Genomic DNA, 18,207 nt, shown 5'->3' on the forward strand with positions numbered 1-18,207 from the left:
TCAAGGGCAGCAGATACTGAATTTGTAGACGAAGCACTGAAATGCAGTAATTTGCCAACAGCAGCCTCTTCATTAGTTACAGTTCTAGTTAATGTGGAATTATTCAGATGACTTTTAATTCTGCAGGGATTTGCATATTGACTGAATGGTGGATTATAATGACAGATGTCCGAGTGCCCTTTTATGGTTGAAATGTTCTGAAATGGGTAGCTTTGTCATTATTGGTTCATAAAGTTTGTTTCATTGCTTACTGGAAAAAGTTTCAAAACTACATAATTAAAACACACTCTAAGAGACGATGCTGTATTAAAAAAAGAATATATTTTAATACAATCAGAAAGGTGAATCAAAGAATACATGCATTTATGCATAGTCCTAAACATGTGTGTGGGGGGACCCATGGTTTGAAAACAGCCCAAAGGTACACATAATCCAGCACTGGACAGGTGCATTTCAGGTTTCAATGAATATGAGTTTTGTGATATTATTTTCCTCTGTACTTCTAAAATAATTACAGATATTTGGCTTTAATTTAAAACTTTTATTTCAAATATTATAGCACAAACACTGCTAGCCATTTGCCAAACAAAACAATAATTATCACAATGAAATACTCTGCACTCTGACAGGAGATGCAGAGACAGGCAGTTATAGCTCCAACTTGCCAGATAAACCTGACAATGACAGGCACACGGTAGATTAGAGCACATGTATATTTCAATTATCAAAACCATAAAAGGTAGTTAGAAAATATGATCCTGACTATTTAAAATTTGGATTTCATGGAATGATGACAAAGGAGATCCACATTTGCAGTGTATTTGCTATAAAATTCTCGCAAATGAGCGTATACGACAAAACAAATTACTTTGTCATATTGAGACAAAGCATGTAGATTTGAAAAACAAGCTGCTTCATTTTTTTGAAAGCAAACTAAAAGAATTGAAGTCATCAAAAATGTGCTTTTTTATTTCACCAGTATTAATGAAAAAGCTGTGCATGCTTCATACCTTATTAGTTTGCGAACTGCACAATCTGGCAAGCCTCACAGTATTGGTGAGTCATTAGTACTCTCAGTGATAAAATATGCTACTGGAATCATATTTGGTAACAAGAGCTTGAAAGAAGTTTAGTTCATTCCACTTTCTAATAACACAGTCACACAGAATCAATGAAATGTCCAACTTGGTGGAAGATCAGCTTATCACCAAACTTAAGGCGAGTAAAAGATGTACAAGGTTTGTCCCAATTGATTTCATTTTATCCATTTTATATGGAACAATGCATGAAGATATACTATTTTTGAACCAATTATTCGAGGTATTCCAAACTCTTTTCAAGTTTATGTAAAATCGAAGGAACTGCACTGGATGACTTGTGTTGGTATATGTAAGGATGGTGCATGGGCAATATGTGGTAAAAATAGTGGTGTTGTGGTATACGCTCTTGAACTAAATCTGAATGCATCATGGACTCACCATAATCTTCATAGAGAAGCATTAGCATCTAAAACTATTTCAGATGATTTGAAAAACACTTTAAACACTGCCATGAAAATCGTAAATTTCAAGTCTAGGCCATTACAATCTCGCTTATTTGAAAAATTGTTCAAACAGATAGGAAGTTTCCATAAGTCTCTTCTTTTGCATACTGAAGTATGTTGGCATACTGAAGTATGTCAAGGGGCAAAATGCTAACAAGACTTGTCAAACTCTGTGAAGAAATTGCTAATATTTCTAGATGGACAAAACGATTACGCAAAACCTTTGCATGATGAGACATTAGTTCTGAAGCTCAATTATTTGACACATATATTTTCTAAATTAAACAAACTAAATAGGCCTCCACTGAAAATGGGCTCTGTTCAGCACAGTAGACCTTCCTGATAAACAAATATCAATAAATAAATAAAAAAATTGCACCACCTAATACAATACTATGCAATAATGTAAATAATTGCACCCGCTAATATAATATTATGTGATAATGTAGATAATTGCACCGGCTAATATGGTATTATGTGATAATGTAGATAATTACACAGGCTAATATAGTACCGTTTGATAATGTAGAGAATTGTATCAGCTAATACAGTACTATGTGATAATGTAAATAATTGTACCAGCTAATATAGTATTATGTGATAATGTAAATAATTGCCTCAGCTAATATAGTATTATGTGATAATGTAGATAATTACACAGGATAATATAGTACTATGTGATAATGTAGATAATTACACCAGCTAATATAGCACTATGTGATAATGTAAATAATTACACCAGCTAATATAGTATTATGTGATAATGTAGATAATTACACAGGCTAATATATTACTATGTGATAATGTAAATAATTACACCAGCTAATATAGCACTATGTGATAATGTAAATAATTACACCAGCTAATATAGTATTATGTGATAATGTAGATAATTACACAGGCTAATATATTACTATGTGATAATGTAAGTAATTACACCAGCTAATATAGTATTATGTGATAATGTAAATAATTACACCAGCTAATATAGTATTATGTGATAATGTAAATAATTACATCAGCTAATATATTACTATGTGATAATGTAAGTAATTACACCAGCTAATATAGTATTATGTGATAATGTAGATAATTACACCACCTAATATGGTATTATGTGATAATGTAAATAATTACAGCAGCTAATATAGTATTATGTGATAATGTAAATAATTACACCAGTTAATATATTACTATGTGATAATGTAAGTAATTACACCAGCTAATATAGTATTATGTGATAATGTAGATAATAACACCAGCTAATATAGTACTGTGTGATAATGTAAATAATTACACCAGCTAATATAGTATTATGTGATAATATAGATAATTGCATTAGCAAATATAGTACTATGCGATAATGTAAATAATTACACCAGCTATTATAGTACTATGTGATAATGTAAGTAATTACACCATCTAATATAGTATTATGTGATAATGTAGAAAATAACACCAGCTAATATAGCACTGTATGATAATGTAAATAATTACACCAGCTAATATAGTACTATGTGATAATGTAATTACACCATCTAATATAGTATTATGTGATAATGTAGATAATAACACCAGCTAATATAGTACTGTGTGATAATGTAAATAATTACACCAGCTAATATAGTACTATGTGATAATGTAAGTAATTACACCATCTAATATAGTATTATGTGATAATGTAGATAATAACACCAGCTAATATAGTATTAATTGATAATGTAGATAATAACATCAGCTAATATAGTATTATGTGATAATGTAGATAATTGCATTAGCAAATATAGTAATATGTGATAATGTAAATAATGACACCATCTAATATAGTATTATGTGATAATGTAGATAATAACACCAACTAATATAGTATTATGTGATAATGTAAATAATTACATCAGCTAATATAGTACTATGTGATAATGTAAGTAATTACACCATCTAATATAGTATTATGTGATAATGTAGATAATAACGCCAGCTAATATAGTACTGTGTGATAATGTAAATAATTACCCCAGCTAATATAGTATTATGTGATAATGTAGATAATTGCATTAGCAAATATAGTACTATGTGATAATGTAAATAATTATACCAGCTAATATAGTACTATGTGATAATGTAAGTAATTACACCATCTAATATAGTATTATGTGATAATGTAGATAATAACACCAGCTAATATAGTACTGTGTGATAAAGTAAATAAATACACCAGCTAATATGGTATTATGTGATAATGTAGATAATTGCATTAGCAAATATAGTAATATGTGATAATGTAAATAATTACACCAGCTAATATAGTACTATGTGATAAAGTAATTACACCATCTAATATAGTATTATGTGATAATGTAGATAAAACAACAGCTAATATAGTATTATGTGATAATGTAGATAATTGCATTAGCAAATATAGTAATATGTGATAATGTAAATAATTACACCATCTAATATAGTATTATGTGATAATGTAGATAATAACACCAGCTAATACAGTATTATGTGATCATGTAAATAATTACACCAGCTAATATATTACTATGTGATAATGTAAGTAATTACACCAGCTAATATAGTATTATGTGATAATGTAGATAATTACACCAGCTAATATGGTATTACACGAGAATATAAATAATTACACCAGCTAATATAGTATTATGTGATAATGTAAGTAATTATACCAGCTAATATAGTATTATGTGATAATGTAGATAATTACATCAGCTAGTATAGTACTATGTGATAATGTAAATTATTACACCAGCTAATATAGTACTATGTGATAAAGTAGATAATTACACTAGCTAATATAGTACTATGTGATAATGTACATAATTACACCAGCTAATATAGTACTAGGTGAGAATGTAGATAATTACACTAGCTAAGATAGTACTATGTGATAATATAAATAATTACACCAGCTAATATAGTACTATGTGATAATGTAGATAATTATACCAGCTAATATAGTATTATGTGATAATGTAAGTAATTACACCAGCTAATATAGTATTATCTGATAATGTAGATAATTACACCAGCTAATATGGTACTATGTGATAATATAAATAATTACACCAGCTAATATAGTACTGTGATAATATAAATAATTACACCAGCTAATATGTTATTATGTGATAATGTAAATAATTACACCAGCTAATATTGTACTATGTGATAATGTAAATAATTACACCAGCTAATATAGTACTATGTGATAATGTAAATATTTACACCAGCTAATATGGTATTATGTGATAATATAAGTAATTACACCAGCTAAAATAGTACTGTATGATAATGTAGATAATTACACTAGCTACTATAGTACTATGTGATAATGCAGATAATTACACCAGCTAATATTGTACAGAGACTCCCCATACTCTGGAATAGACTGCCCATACATGTCAAGCAGAGCGCCTTCTTGGCCCTTTTCAAAAGGAACCTTGATGATTGGATGGGAGATAGGAAATTCACCCCGGGGATCATGTCAGTCGCCCTGCTAGACAGGGGTCCAGGGAAGTAAATATTGTGGGAAGAAATATCCAGGGGATTGTTATGGCTAGGCTTGTATAGGCCCTAGGGCCGATAGCCTGGTATCAACCTATGAACCTATGTAAATATGTGATAATGTAAATAATTACACCAGCTAATGTAGTATTATGTGATAAGGTAAGTAATTACACCAACTAATATAGTATTATGTGATAAAAACACTTTCTGCTTTTCCCGGTTAGGGGTCGCCACAGTGGAACTCTGGTCCACTCATGACTGGCAGTGGATTTTTATGGTGCTGAGGTGCCAGCCCGATGCCCAACCTTCAATGAAGGCATGCCCATTCATGCTCGTACCTACCTGCATGTCTTTAACGTCACTCGACGATGGGGAGGACATGCAGACTCCACACAGAAGGCGCTCCAGCCGAGAATTGAACAGGAAAACCTCTTGCTGTGAGGCGACAACACTAACCGCTGCACCACCGTGGCTTAATGTAGTATTATGTGATAATGTAGATAATTACACCAGCTAATATAGTACTATGTGATAATGTAGATAATTACACCAGCTAATATAGTACTATGTGATAATGTAGATAACTACACCAGCTAATATAGTACTATGTGATAATGTAAATAATTACACCAGCTCATATAGTATTATGTGATAATGTAGATAACTGTATATGCTAATATAGTACTATGTGATAATGTAGATAAATACACCATCTAGTATAGTACTATGTGATAATGTAGATAATTACACCAGCTAATATAGTATTATGTGATAATGTAGATAATTACACCAACTAATATAGTACTATTTGATAATGTAAATAATTACACCAGCTAATATAGTATTATGTGATAATGTAGATAATTGTATCATCTAATATAGTACTATGTGACAATGTAAATAATTACACCATCTAATATAATAATATGTGATAATGTAGATAATTACACCAGCTAATATAGTACTATGTGATAATGTAGATAATTATACCAGCTAATATAGTACTGTGATAATGTAAATAATTACACCATCTCATGTAGTATTATGTAATAATGTAAATAATTACACCATCTAATATAGTCCTATGTGATAATGTAAATAATTACACCAGCTAATATAGAATTATGTGATAATGTAGATAATTGTATCAGCTATAATGTAAATAATTACACCATCTAATATAGTACTATGTGATAATGTAGACAATTACACCAGCTAATATAGTACTATATGATAATGTAAATAATTACACCAGCTAATATATTATTATGTGATAATGTAGATAATTTTATCAGCTAATATAGTACTATGTGATAATGTAAATAATTGTACCAGCTAATATAGTATTACGTGATAATGTAAATAATTGCACCAGCTAATATGGTATTATGTGATAATGTAGATAATTACACAGGCTAATATAGTACCGTTTGATAATGTAGAGAATTGTATCAGCTAATACAGTACTATGTGATAATGTAAATAATTGGACCAGCTAATATAGTATTACGTGATAATGTAAATAATTGCACCAGCTAATATAGTATTATGTGATAATGTAGATAATTACACAGGATAATATAGTACTATGTGATAATGTAGATAATTACACCAGCTAATATAGTACTGTGATAATGTAAATAATTACACCAGCTAATATAGCACTATGTGATACTGTAAATAATTACACCAGCTAATATAGTATTATGTGATAATGTAGATAATTACACAGGCTAATATATTACTATGTGATAATGTAAGTAATTACACCAGCTAGTATAGTATTATGTGATAATGTAAATAATTACACCAGCTAATATAGTATTATGTGATAATGTAAATAATTACATCAGCTAATATATTACTATATGATAATGTAAGTAATTACACCAGCTAATATAGTATTATGTGATAATGTAGATAATTACACCAGCTAATATGGTATTATGTGATAATGTAAATAATTACAGCAGCTGATATAGTATTATGTGATAATGTAAATAATTACACCAGTTAATATATTACTATGTGATAATGTAAGTAATTACACCAGCTAATATAGTATTATGTGATAATGTAGATAATAACACCAGCTAATATAGTACTGTGTGATCATGTAAATAATTACACCAGCTAATATAGTATTATGTGATAATATAGATAATTGCATTAGCAAATATAGTACTATGTGATAATGTAAATAATTACACCAGCTAATATAGTACTATGTGATAATGTAAGTAATTACACCATCTAATATAGTATTATGTGATAATGTAGAAAATAACACCAGCTAATATAGCACTGTATGATAATGTAAATAATTACACCAGCTAATATAGTACTATGTGATAATGTAATTACACCATCTAATATAGTATTATGTGATAATGTAGATAATAACACCAGCTAATATAGTACTATGTGATAATGTAAGTAATTACACCATCTAATATAGTATTATGTGATAATGTAGATAATAACACCAGCTAATATAGTACTGTGTGATAATGTAAATAATTACACCAGCAAATATAGTACTATGTGATAATGTAAGTAATTACACCATCTAATATAGTATTATGTGATAATGTAGATAATAACACCAGCTAATATAGTACTGTGTGAAAATGTACATAATTACACCAGCTAATATTGTATTATGTGATAATGTAGATAATTGTATTAGCAAATATAGTACTATATGATAATGTAAATAATTACACCAGCTTATATAGCACTATGTGATAATGTAAGTAATGACTCCATCTAATATAGTATTATGTGATAATGTAGATAATAACACCAGCTAATATAGTACTATGTGATAATGTAAATAATTACAACAGCTAATATAGTACTATGTGATAATGTAAGTAATTACACCATCTAATATAGTATTATGTGATAATGTAGATAATAACACCAGCTAATATAGTACTGTGTGATAATGTAAATAATTACACCAGCTAATATAGTATTATGTGATAATGTAGATAATTGCATTAGCAAATATAGTACTATATGATAACGTAAGAAATTACACCATCTAATATAGTATTAATTGATAATGTAGATAATAACATCAGCTAATATAGTATTATGTGATAATGTAGATAATTGCATTAGCAAATATAGTAATATGTGATAATGTAAATAATGACACCATCTAATATAGTATTATGTGATAATGTAGATAATAACACCAGCTAATATAGTATTATGTGATAATGTAAATAATTACATCAGCTAATATAGTACTATGTGATAATGTAAGTAATTACACCATCTAATATAGTATTATGTGATAATGTAGATAATAACGCCAGCTAATATAGTACTGTGTGATAATGTAAATAATTACCCCAGCTAATATAGTATTATGTGATAATGTAGATAATTGCATTAGCAAATATAGTACTATGTGATAATGTAAGTAATTACACCATCTAATATAGTATTATGTGATAATGTAAATAAATACACCAGCTAATATAGTATTATGTGATAATGTAGATAATTGCATTAGCAAATATAGTAATATGTGATAATGTAAATAATTACACCAGCTAATATAGTACTATGTGATAAAGTAAGTGATTACACCATCTAATATAGTATTATGTGATAATGTAGATAAAACAACAGCTAATATAGTATTATGTGATAATGTAGATAATTGCATTAGCAAATATAGTAATATGTGATAATGTAAATAATTACACCATCTAATATAGTATTATGTGATAATGTAGATAATAACACCAGCTAATACAGTATTATGTGATCATGTAAATAATTACACCAGCTAATATATTACTATGTGATAATGTAAGTAATTACACCAGCTAATATAGTATTATGTGATAATGTAGATAATTACACCAGCAATTATGGTATTACGCGAGAATATAAATAATTACACCAGCTAATATAGTATTATGTGATAATGTAAGTAATTATACCAGCTAATATAGTATTATGTGATAATGTAGATAATTACATCAGCTAGTATAGTACTATGTCATAATGTAAATAATTACACCAGCTAATATAGTACTATGTGATAAAGTAGATAATTACACTAGCTAATATAGTACTATGTGATAATGTACATAATTACACCAGCTAATATAGTAGTAGGTGGGAATGTAGATAATTACACTAGCTAAGATAGTACTATGTGATAATATAAATAATTACACCAGCTAATATATTACTATGTGATAATGTAGATAATTATACCAGCTAATATAGTATTGTGATAATGTAAATAATTACACCACCTAATATAGTATTATGTGATAATGTAAGTAATTACACCAGCTAATATGTTATTATGTGATAATGTAAATAATTACACCAACTAATATTGTACTATGTGATAATGTAAATAATTACACCAGCTAATATAGTACTATGTGATAATGTAAATATTTACACCAGCTAATATGGTATTATGTGATAATATAAGTAATTACACCAGCTAAAATAGTACTGTATGATAATGTAGATAATTACACTAGCTAATATAGTACTATGTGATAATGCAGATAATTACACCAGCTAATATTGTACAGAGACTCCCCATACTCTGGAATAGACTGCCCATACATGTCAAGCAGAGCGCCTTCTTGGCCCTTTTCAAAAGAAACCTTGATAATTGGATGGGAGATAGGAAATTCACCCCGGGGATCATGTCAGTCGCCCTGCTAGACAGGGGTCCAGGGAAGTAAATATTGTGGGAAGAAATATCCAGGGGATTGTTATGGCTAGGCTCGTATAGGCCCTAGGGCCGATAGCCTGGTATCAACCTATGAACCTATGTAAATATGTGATAATGTAAATAATTACACCAGCTAATGTAGTATTATGTGATAAGGTAAGTAATTACACCAACTAATATAGTATTATGTGATAAAAACACTTTCTGCTTTTCCCGGTTAGGGGTCGCCACAGTGGAACTCTGGTCCACTCATGACTGGCAGTGGATTTTTATGGTGCTGAGGTGCCAGCCCGATGCCCAACCTTCAATGAAGGCATGCCCATTCATGCTCGTACCTACCTGCATGTCTTTAACGTCATTCGACGATGGGGAGGACATGCAGACTCCACACAGAAGGCGCTCCAGCCGAGAATTGAACAGGAAAACCTCTTGCTGTGAGGCGACAACGCTAACCGCTGCACCACCGTGGCTTAATGTAGTATTATGTGATAATGTAGATAATTACACCAGCTAATATAGTACTATGTGATAATGTAGATAATTACACCAGCTAATATAGTACTATGTGATAATGTAGATAACTACACCAGCAATTATAGTACTATGTGATAATGTAAATAATTACACCAGCTCATATAGTATTATGTGATAATGTAGATAACTGTATATGCCAATATAGTACTATGTGATAATGTAGATAATTACACCATCTAGTATAGTACTATGTGATAATGTAGATAATTACACCAGCTAATATAGTATTATGTGATAATGTAGATAATTACACCAACTAATATAGTACTATTTGATAATGTAGATAATTACACCAGCTAATATAGTACTTTGTGATAATGTAGATAATTGCACCAGCTAATATAGTATTATTTGATAATGTAAATAATTACACCAGCTAATATAGTATTATGTGATAATGTAGATAATTGTATCATCTAATATAGTACTATGTGACAATGTAAATAATTACACCATCTAATATAATAATATGTGATAATGTAGATAATTACACCAGCTAATATAGTACTATGTGATAATGTAGATAATTATACCAGCTAATATAGTACTGTGATAATGTAAATAATTACACCATCTCATGTAGTATTATGTAATAATGTAAATAATTACACCAGCTAATATAGTATTATGTGATAATGTAGATAATTGTATCAGCTAATATAGTACTATGTGATAATGTAAATGATTACACCATCTAATATAGTCCTATGTGATAATGTAAATAATTACACCAGCTAATATAGAATTATGTGATAATGTAGATAATTGTATCAGCTAATATAGTACTACGTGATAATGTAAATAATTACACCATCTAATATAGTACTATGTGATAATGTAGACAATTACACCAGCTAATATAGTACTATATGATAATGTAAATAATTACACCAGCTAATATATTATTATGTGATAATGTAGATAATTGTATCAGCTAATATAGCACTATGTGATAATGTAAATAATTATACCATCTAATATAGTACTATGTGATAATGTAGACAATTACACCAGCTAATATAGTACTATATGATAATGTAAATAATTACACCAGCTAATATATTATTATGTGATAATGTAGATAATTGTATCAGCTAATATAGTACTATGTGATAATGTAAATTATTACGCCACCTAATGTAGTATTATGTGACAATGTAAGTAATTACACCAGCTAATATAGTATTATCTGATAATGTAGATAATTACACCAGCTAATATAGTACTATGTGATAAAGTAGATAATTACACCAGCTAATATAGTACTATGTGATAATGCAGATAATTACACCAGCTAATATAGTACTATGTGATAATGCAGATAATTACACCAGCTAATATAGTACTATGTGATAAAGTAGATAATTACACCAGCTAATATAGTACTATGTGATAATGCAGATAATTACACTAGCTAATATTGTACAGAGACTCCCCATACTCTGGAATAGACTGCCCATACATGTCAAGCAGAGCGCCTTCTTGGCCCTCTTCAAAAAGAACCTTGACGATTGGATGGGAGATAGTAAATTCACCCCGGGGATCATGTCAGTCGCCCTGCTAGACAGGGGTCCAGGGAAGTAAATATTGTGGGAACAAATATCCAGGGGATTGTTATGGATAGGCTTGTATAGGCCTTAGGGCCGATAGCCTGGTATCAATCTATGAACCTATGTAAATATGTGATAATGTAAATAATTACACCGGCTAATGTAGTATTATGTGATAAGGTAAGTAATTACACCAGCTAATATAGTATTATGTGATAAAAAGACTTTCTGCTTTTCCCGGTTAGGGGTCGCCACAGCGGAACTCCGGTCCACTCATGACTGGCAGTGGATTTTTATGGTGCTGAGGTGCCAGCCCAATGCCCAACCTTCAATGAAGGCATGCCCATTCATGCTTGTACCTACCTGCATGTCTTTAACGTCACTCGACCATGGCGAGGACATGCAGACTCCAAACAGAAGGCGCTCCAGCCGAGAATTGAACAGGAAAACCTCTTGCTGTGAGGCGACAACGCTAACTGCTGCACCACCGTGGCTTAATGCAGTATTATGTGATAATGTAGATAATTACACCAGCTAATACAGTACTATGTGATAATGTAGATAACTATAGTACTATGTGATCATGTAAATAATTACACCAGCTAATATAGTATTATGTGATAATGTAGATAACTGTATATGCTAATATAGTACTATGTGACAATGCAAATAATTACACCATCTAATATAATAATATGTGATAATGTAGATAATTACACCAGCTAATATAGTACTATGTGATAATGTAGATAATTATACCAGCTAATATAGTACTGTGATAATGTAAATAATTACACCAGCTCATGTAGTATTATGTAATAATGTAAATAATTACACCAGCTAATATAGTATTATGTGATAATGTAGATAATTGTATCAGCTAATATAGTACTATGTGATAATGTAAATAATTACACCATCTAATATAGTCCTATGTGATAATGTAAATAATTACACCAGCTAATATAGAATTATGTGATAATGTAGATAATTGTATCAGCTAATATAGTACTATGTGATAATGTAAATAATTACACCATCTAATATAGTACTATGTGATAATGTAAATAATTACACCAGCTAATATAGTATTATGTGATAATGTAGATAATTGTATCAGCTAATATAGTAGTATGTGATAATGTAAATAATTATACCATCCAATATAGCACTATGTGATAATGTAGATAATTACACCAGCTAATATACTACTATGTGATAATGTAGATAATTACACCAGCTAATATAGTACTATATGATAATGTAAATAATTATACCAGCTAATATATTATGTGATAATGTAGATAATTGTATCAGCTAATATAGTACTATGTGATAATGTAAATTATTACACCAGCTAATATAGTATTATGTGATAATGTAGATAATTACACCCACTAATATAGTACTATGTGATAATGTAGATAATTACACCAGCTAATATAGCACTGTGATAATGTAAATTACACCAGCTAATATAGTATTATGTGATAATATAGATAATTACACCAGCTAATATAGTATTATGTGGTAATGTAGATAATTACACCAGTTAATATAGTACTATGTGATAATGTAGATAATTACACCAGCTAATATAGTACTATGTGATAATGTAGATAATTACACCAGCTAATATAGTATTATGTGATAATGTAGATAATTACACAGGATAATATAGTACTATGTGATAATGTAAGTAATTACACCAGCTAATATAGTATTATGTGATAATGTAAATAATTACACCAGCTAATATAGTATTATGTGGTAATGTAGATAATTACACCAGTTAATATAGTACTATGTGATAATGTAGATAATTACACCAGCTAATATAGTACTATGTGATAATGTAGATAAGTGCAGCAGCAATTATGGTATTACGCGAGAATATAAATAATTACACCAGCTAATATAGTACTATGTGATAATGTAACTAATTGGCAGGTGCTGTAAACAAAGCAAATACTCTGGATCCCTTCAAGAAAGAACTGGATGACTACAAGTGCTGTAAGAACTATGACATAGTATGGCTTGGCACACATTAGACAGTCCACTCTCTAGACAACTTATATGATTGAATGTATGTATTATGGATTTTTATCTGAACCACACTGTACTGTTACAGTTGATTTTTTCCTTCAGAACACAGTTCCATGAAAGTGTGATCTGTTAATGTATTTATGATTAAAAAATAATTTTGTTAATTATTATATGCTTACATTACTTTTGTTTCTTGTCCCTCCACCCCACAGAAAGTTCAGGTGGTCCTGACCGTACTTGATTATGACAAGCTTGGTAAAAATGAAGCCATCGGTAAGATCTTTGTAGGCTGCAATGCCACAGGAGCAGAGCTTCGTCACTGGTCTGACATGCTTGCCAATCCCAGGAGGCCTATTGCCCAGTGGCACACACTGCAACCCGAAGAAGAAGTTGACACCATGCTGGGGATGAAGACTTCCTGATAACACTTCCACAGCTCTGTGTATATATCTGTGTGTACATATATATATCTGTGTGTGTGTACAGGAGGATGCATGCGTGATGAATGTATGAGTGAAAATGTGTGTGTGCATGTGTGTGTGTGTCAGCGTGTGTGCCCTGTACTAGCAGTGATGACACATGTAGCTTTGAAATGCCCTCTGTTTTTTTGTGGCTATATTTGTAAAGTAAATATAATATTTATATGATTAGAATGTTTAAAAGAAACAGTATCCAGTTATTGTGACCTCAATAAAAAAAGAAAAACATCTCACCAACAAAACAGGTGCAGTTACAAAATCATTTAGTTTTATAAAATGGGAAGGTTTAATATGGCTAAGGATCAACCAGCTGGAGATGCAGAGCTGGCCTGGGGTACAGGGGGACCAGATAAAACATGTGTTTGGGGGGTAACTGATATATCCACACAGACAAGGCCTAGAAGTAAACTGTTCATATTAACATTCCATTTAATACAGTAAACTGACAATGGATTTGTATTTTACACTGATTTATTATAAAAAAGGATGATGTTTATGTATTTCATTCCTTTACTGCAGTCATGCTGTGTGTTCAAGCCACCTAAAAATCTAATGGTGGTCATGTGACTTGGTGTTCTTGTAACCTAAAGCCGCTGTCTCTCCTGCTTTGCATTTCACATTTATGTCTCATTGGGAGTGACAACCCACATATTAACAATATGGCATGTATACAGGTGTTAAGTGTTTAGAAGGTGGGCAGGTACCCATTTGAAGGAGTCCCACCTAGTACTGTCCAGGTATTCGAGTGTGCTTGTTTAGCTCCATGAAGACATTATGGAAATCTAAAGCTTTTCTTACTTTTAATACTTTCCTTGCAGATAACGCATTTTATATGTATTACTGTTATTTGTATTATTGGTTTTATATTTCAAAATGTGTCCTGACTTTATCTGACTTTCAAATGCTTAGTAAGACTGAAACAAAATTCAATAAACAGGAAGTGCTGTTGAGTTTGCTAATGACTAACAATGTCTACAAAGGTTCTATTTTTTCCATGATCTATTCAGTGTTTGTGTGAAAAAATAAATAAACAAGGCATAATCTGTGCTACTGTGCTTTTCAGTCATTCATCTGTCAGTATTCAAACTGTCGAGTGAATGTCTTTATACTGCTTCAGCTACAAAAGATGTCTTTTTATTTCGAATGACTTGCTTTTGAATGGATTACAGGTAAGGTTATCACATGTCCAGTCAGCAGTAAAGATTAGATATTCTAATATTTGCTGGAATTCATCAAAAGTGCTGTGCAGGCTTTTTGTAGGGTTTACTGTGTGAAAAGCTTCTTGGCTAATCATGCTTGCATTAGGCATTAGCAGGACAATGAAAGGAGTCCAAAATTAAACAGAAGCATAGTTCTAATAGCAGAAAGTGGACTGAGTTTCTCAATGGCTGGAGCAGTGCTCCTGAAGGACACACGAATGATCTGACATATGTCACAAATATGGCACGCTAGCAGTGCTCTCCTGTGTGCAACACAACACTGCAAAGTTATATTTCGCGCTCATCTTGCACAAGAAGTGCAGTAAATTCATCATACAGATCACTGTGTGTGTGTGTGTGTGTGTGTGTGTGTGTGTGTGTGTGTGTGTGTGTGTGTGTGTGTGTGTGTGTGTGTGTGTGTGTGTGTGTGTGTGTGTGTGTGCGTGTGTGTGCATATGTGCGTCTGTGTGTGTGCGTGTGTGCGAGTGTGTGTGTGCGTGCGTGTGTGAGTGTGTGTGTGTGTGTGTGTGTGTGTGTGTGTGTGTGTGTGTGTGTGTGTGTGTGTGTGTGTGTGTGTGTGTGTGTGCATGTGTCCGTGTGTGCATGTGTGTGCATGTGTGAGTGTGTTTGAGTGTGCGTGTGTGTGCGTGAGTTTGTGTGTGTGCGTGTGCGTGTGTGTATGTGTGCGTCAGTTTGTGTGTGCGCGTGTGTGTGAGTGTGTGCGTGCGTGCATGCACGCTTGTGCACACAAAGCAAAGTTCCGACCCTGTCTGTCACATAAATGGGGAGGAAATGGGGGTAGGTAGGAGAATGGGAAAAGGGAGAGCACCAAGCAGAACAAAACACAGATTAGTGACCATAAAGTATGAGAGTGGGGGAGAAAGACTGATAGGGAACAAATGTGTAGCTGTGAAAGTCCTACTGGGAAAAAACATAGTTAGCAGACACTTGGGGAGAAAACTTCACAATGAAATTACATGTAATACATAAGGATGAAATCATACATAATTCACAAATAAGTAAACTGAAATTTCATAGGTTCATAGGTAGGTACTAGGATATCTGCCCAAGTGCATTTATAAGCCTAGCAAGAGTGTGTCGGCTTTCGCTGCCCCATTGATTAACTTATCCTCTGTAAAGCAGAGCCAATGAAGTGATCCCAGGGGTGTATTTTCTGTTACCCATCCACTCATCAGGGCTTCTCTTGAAGAGTGTTAGTGAGGGGCTCTGCCTAATGTAGTTTGGAATTTTGTTCCAAAGCATGGGAAGTCTCTGTGACAGGAATCTATCCCTCCAGCATGTTCTATTTATTGTTGTGGCGAGATTTAGCTCACTAGAGCGTGTGGCTCACAGTGACTTGGATTTCTTTAAGTTGAGCATGTTCATCAATTCTGAGTTGGACATGGTTTTGTAAGTCAGGCAGAGATCATCTCTGAGTAAGCGATATGCCACTGAGTACAGCCGGAGTTTTTTCAGTCGGGCTGCATAGGACATATGTTTGAGGCCAGTAATCCTCTTGGTGAGGTACTTTTGTGGTCTTTCCAGCTGTTGGAAGTGTCTTGTGAGGTACATTCCAAATGGGGCCTTGTACTCTATGATGGGTCTGATGAGTGACGAGTAGAGAGGCACTATAGCTTCTTTATTTCTAGATGTGAATCCTTTAGTAATTAGATAGGCCACATAGAATGATTTCCTAACTATTTTGGCAATATGATTGTCAAAGAAGAGATTACTATCTACCTGTGTCCCCAGATCTCTTATTACCTCTTCTGTATTAAGGGGGCTGCCACCCTATGTGGTAATTTGTGGGTGTTTTGTTTTTCCCAAATGGGATGACTATGCATTTTTTTTGGCATTTAGCTTGAGGACATGACTTTGACACCAGGTGTCCATCTCAGTAAGGCCCTTTTAGAGGATGTCCGTGTCAGCCGGAGAGTCAATTATGGCTCCCAGTTTGCAGTCATCAGCGAGTTTGGTTAGTCATAGTCCTCCTATGTTTGCCTGTACTTCTGAGAAAGTATATGCCGAACAGTAGGGGTCCCAGGACCGAGCCTCGCAGGACACCACTTGTGACTGGTTTAGAGTCAGACCTGGAGCCTGCTATTCTTACCATGTGAGTTCCGTCTGTAAGCCAGTTAGCAACCCATCCCGTGACGTAGGGGTTTATGTTCAAGCTGGTGAGTTTTTCTGTAATACCTGAGTGGGGAATGGTGTCAAAAGCCTTGGTGAGGTCAAGGTAGGCTGTGTGAACCACCTTTCCTTCGTCTATGGCCTTGGTGACTATCTCGAAGAAGTCAACCAGGTTTAGTAGGCATGATCTGCCCTTAACAATGCTGAACCGGGTCGGGTCAAGTGTTTGGAGGTTCCCAATGTCTTTGTTAATGTTTTCCATGATGATGCGCTCCATAGCCTTGCAGACCAGGCTAGTCAGGCTTATGGGGTGATAGTTACCAGGGTCAGTTGTGGCCCCTACTTTGTGAAGAGGAATAACTGTTGCTGTGCGCCATTCTATGGGCACATGGCCTGTGGAGAAGCTGAGGTTGAACAGCGTGTTTAGGTGGGGGGTTAGTTCGTTCTGTAGTTCGTGCAAGACATAGCCTGG

The 18,207-nt window shown here is 32.5% G+C and overlaps 1 protein-coding gene across 1 annotated transcript in view; it reads left to right on the forward strand.

Moving 5' to 3' along the window:
• LOC122791315 (synaptotagmin-1-like) overlaps positions 1–15,453 on the forward strand; it is a 1,919,109-nt gene extending 1,903,656 nt beyond the window's left edge. Inside the window, exon 10 of the mRNA XM_044059019.1 lies at positions 14,140–15,453. Coding sequence (XP_043914954.1) covers positions 14,140–14,349 — 210 coding nt within the window. The 3' untranslated portion in view covers positions 14,350–15,453. The remainder of the gene's footprint in view (positions 1–14,139) is intronic.
• Positions 15,454–18,207: the final 2,754 nt, after the last annotated feature.

Source organism: Protopterus annectens, chromosome 17.part0 (assembly GCF_019279795.1).
Source record: "Protopterus annectens isolate FY-2018-M chromosome 17.part0, PAN1.0, whole genome shotgun sequence".
Classification (NCBI taxonomy): domain Eukaryota; kingdom Metazoa; phylum Chordata; order Ceratodontiformes; family Protopteridae; genus Protopterus; species Protopterus annectens.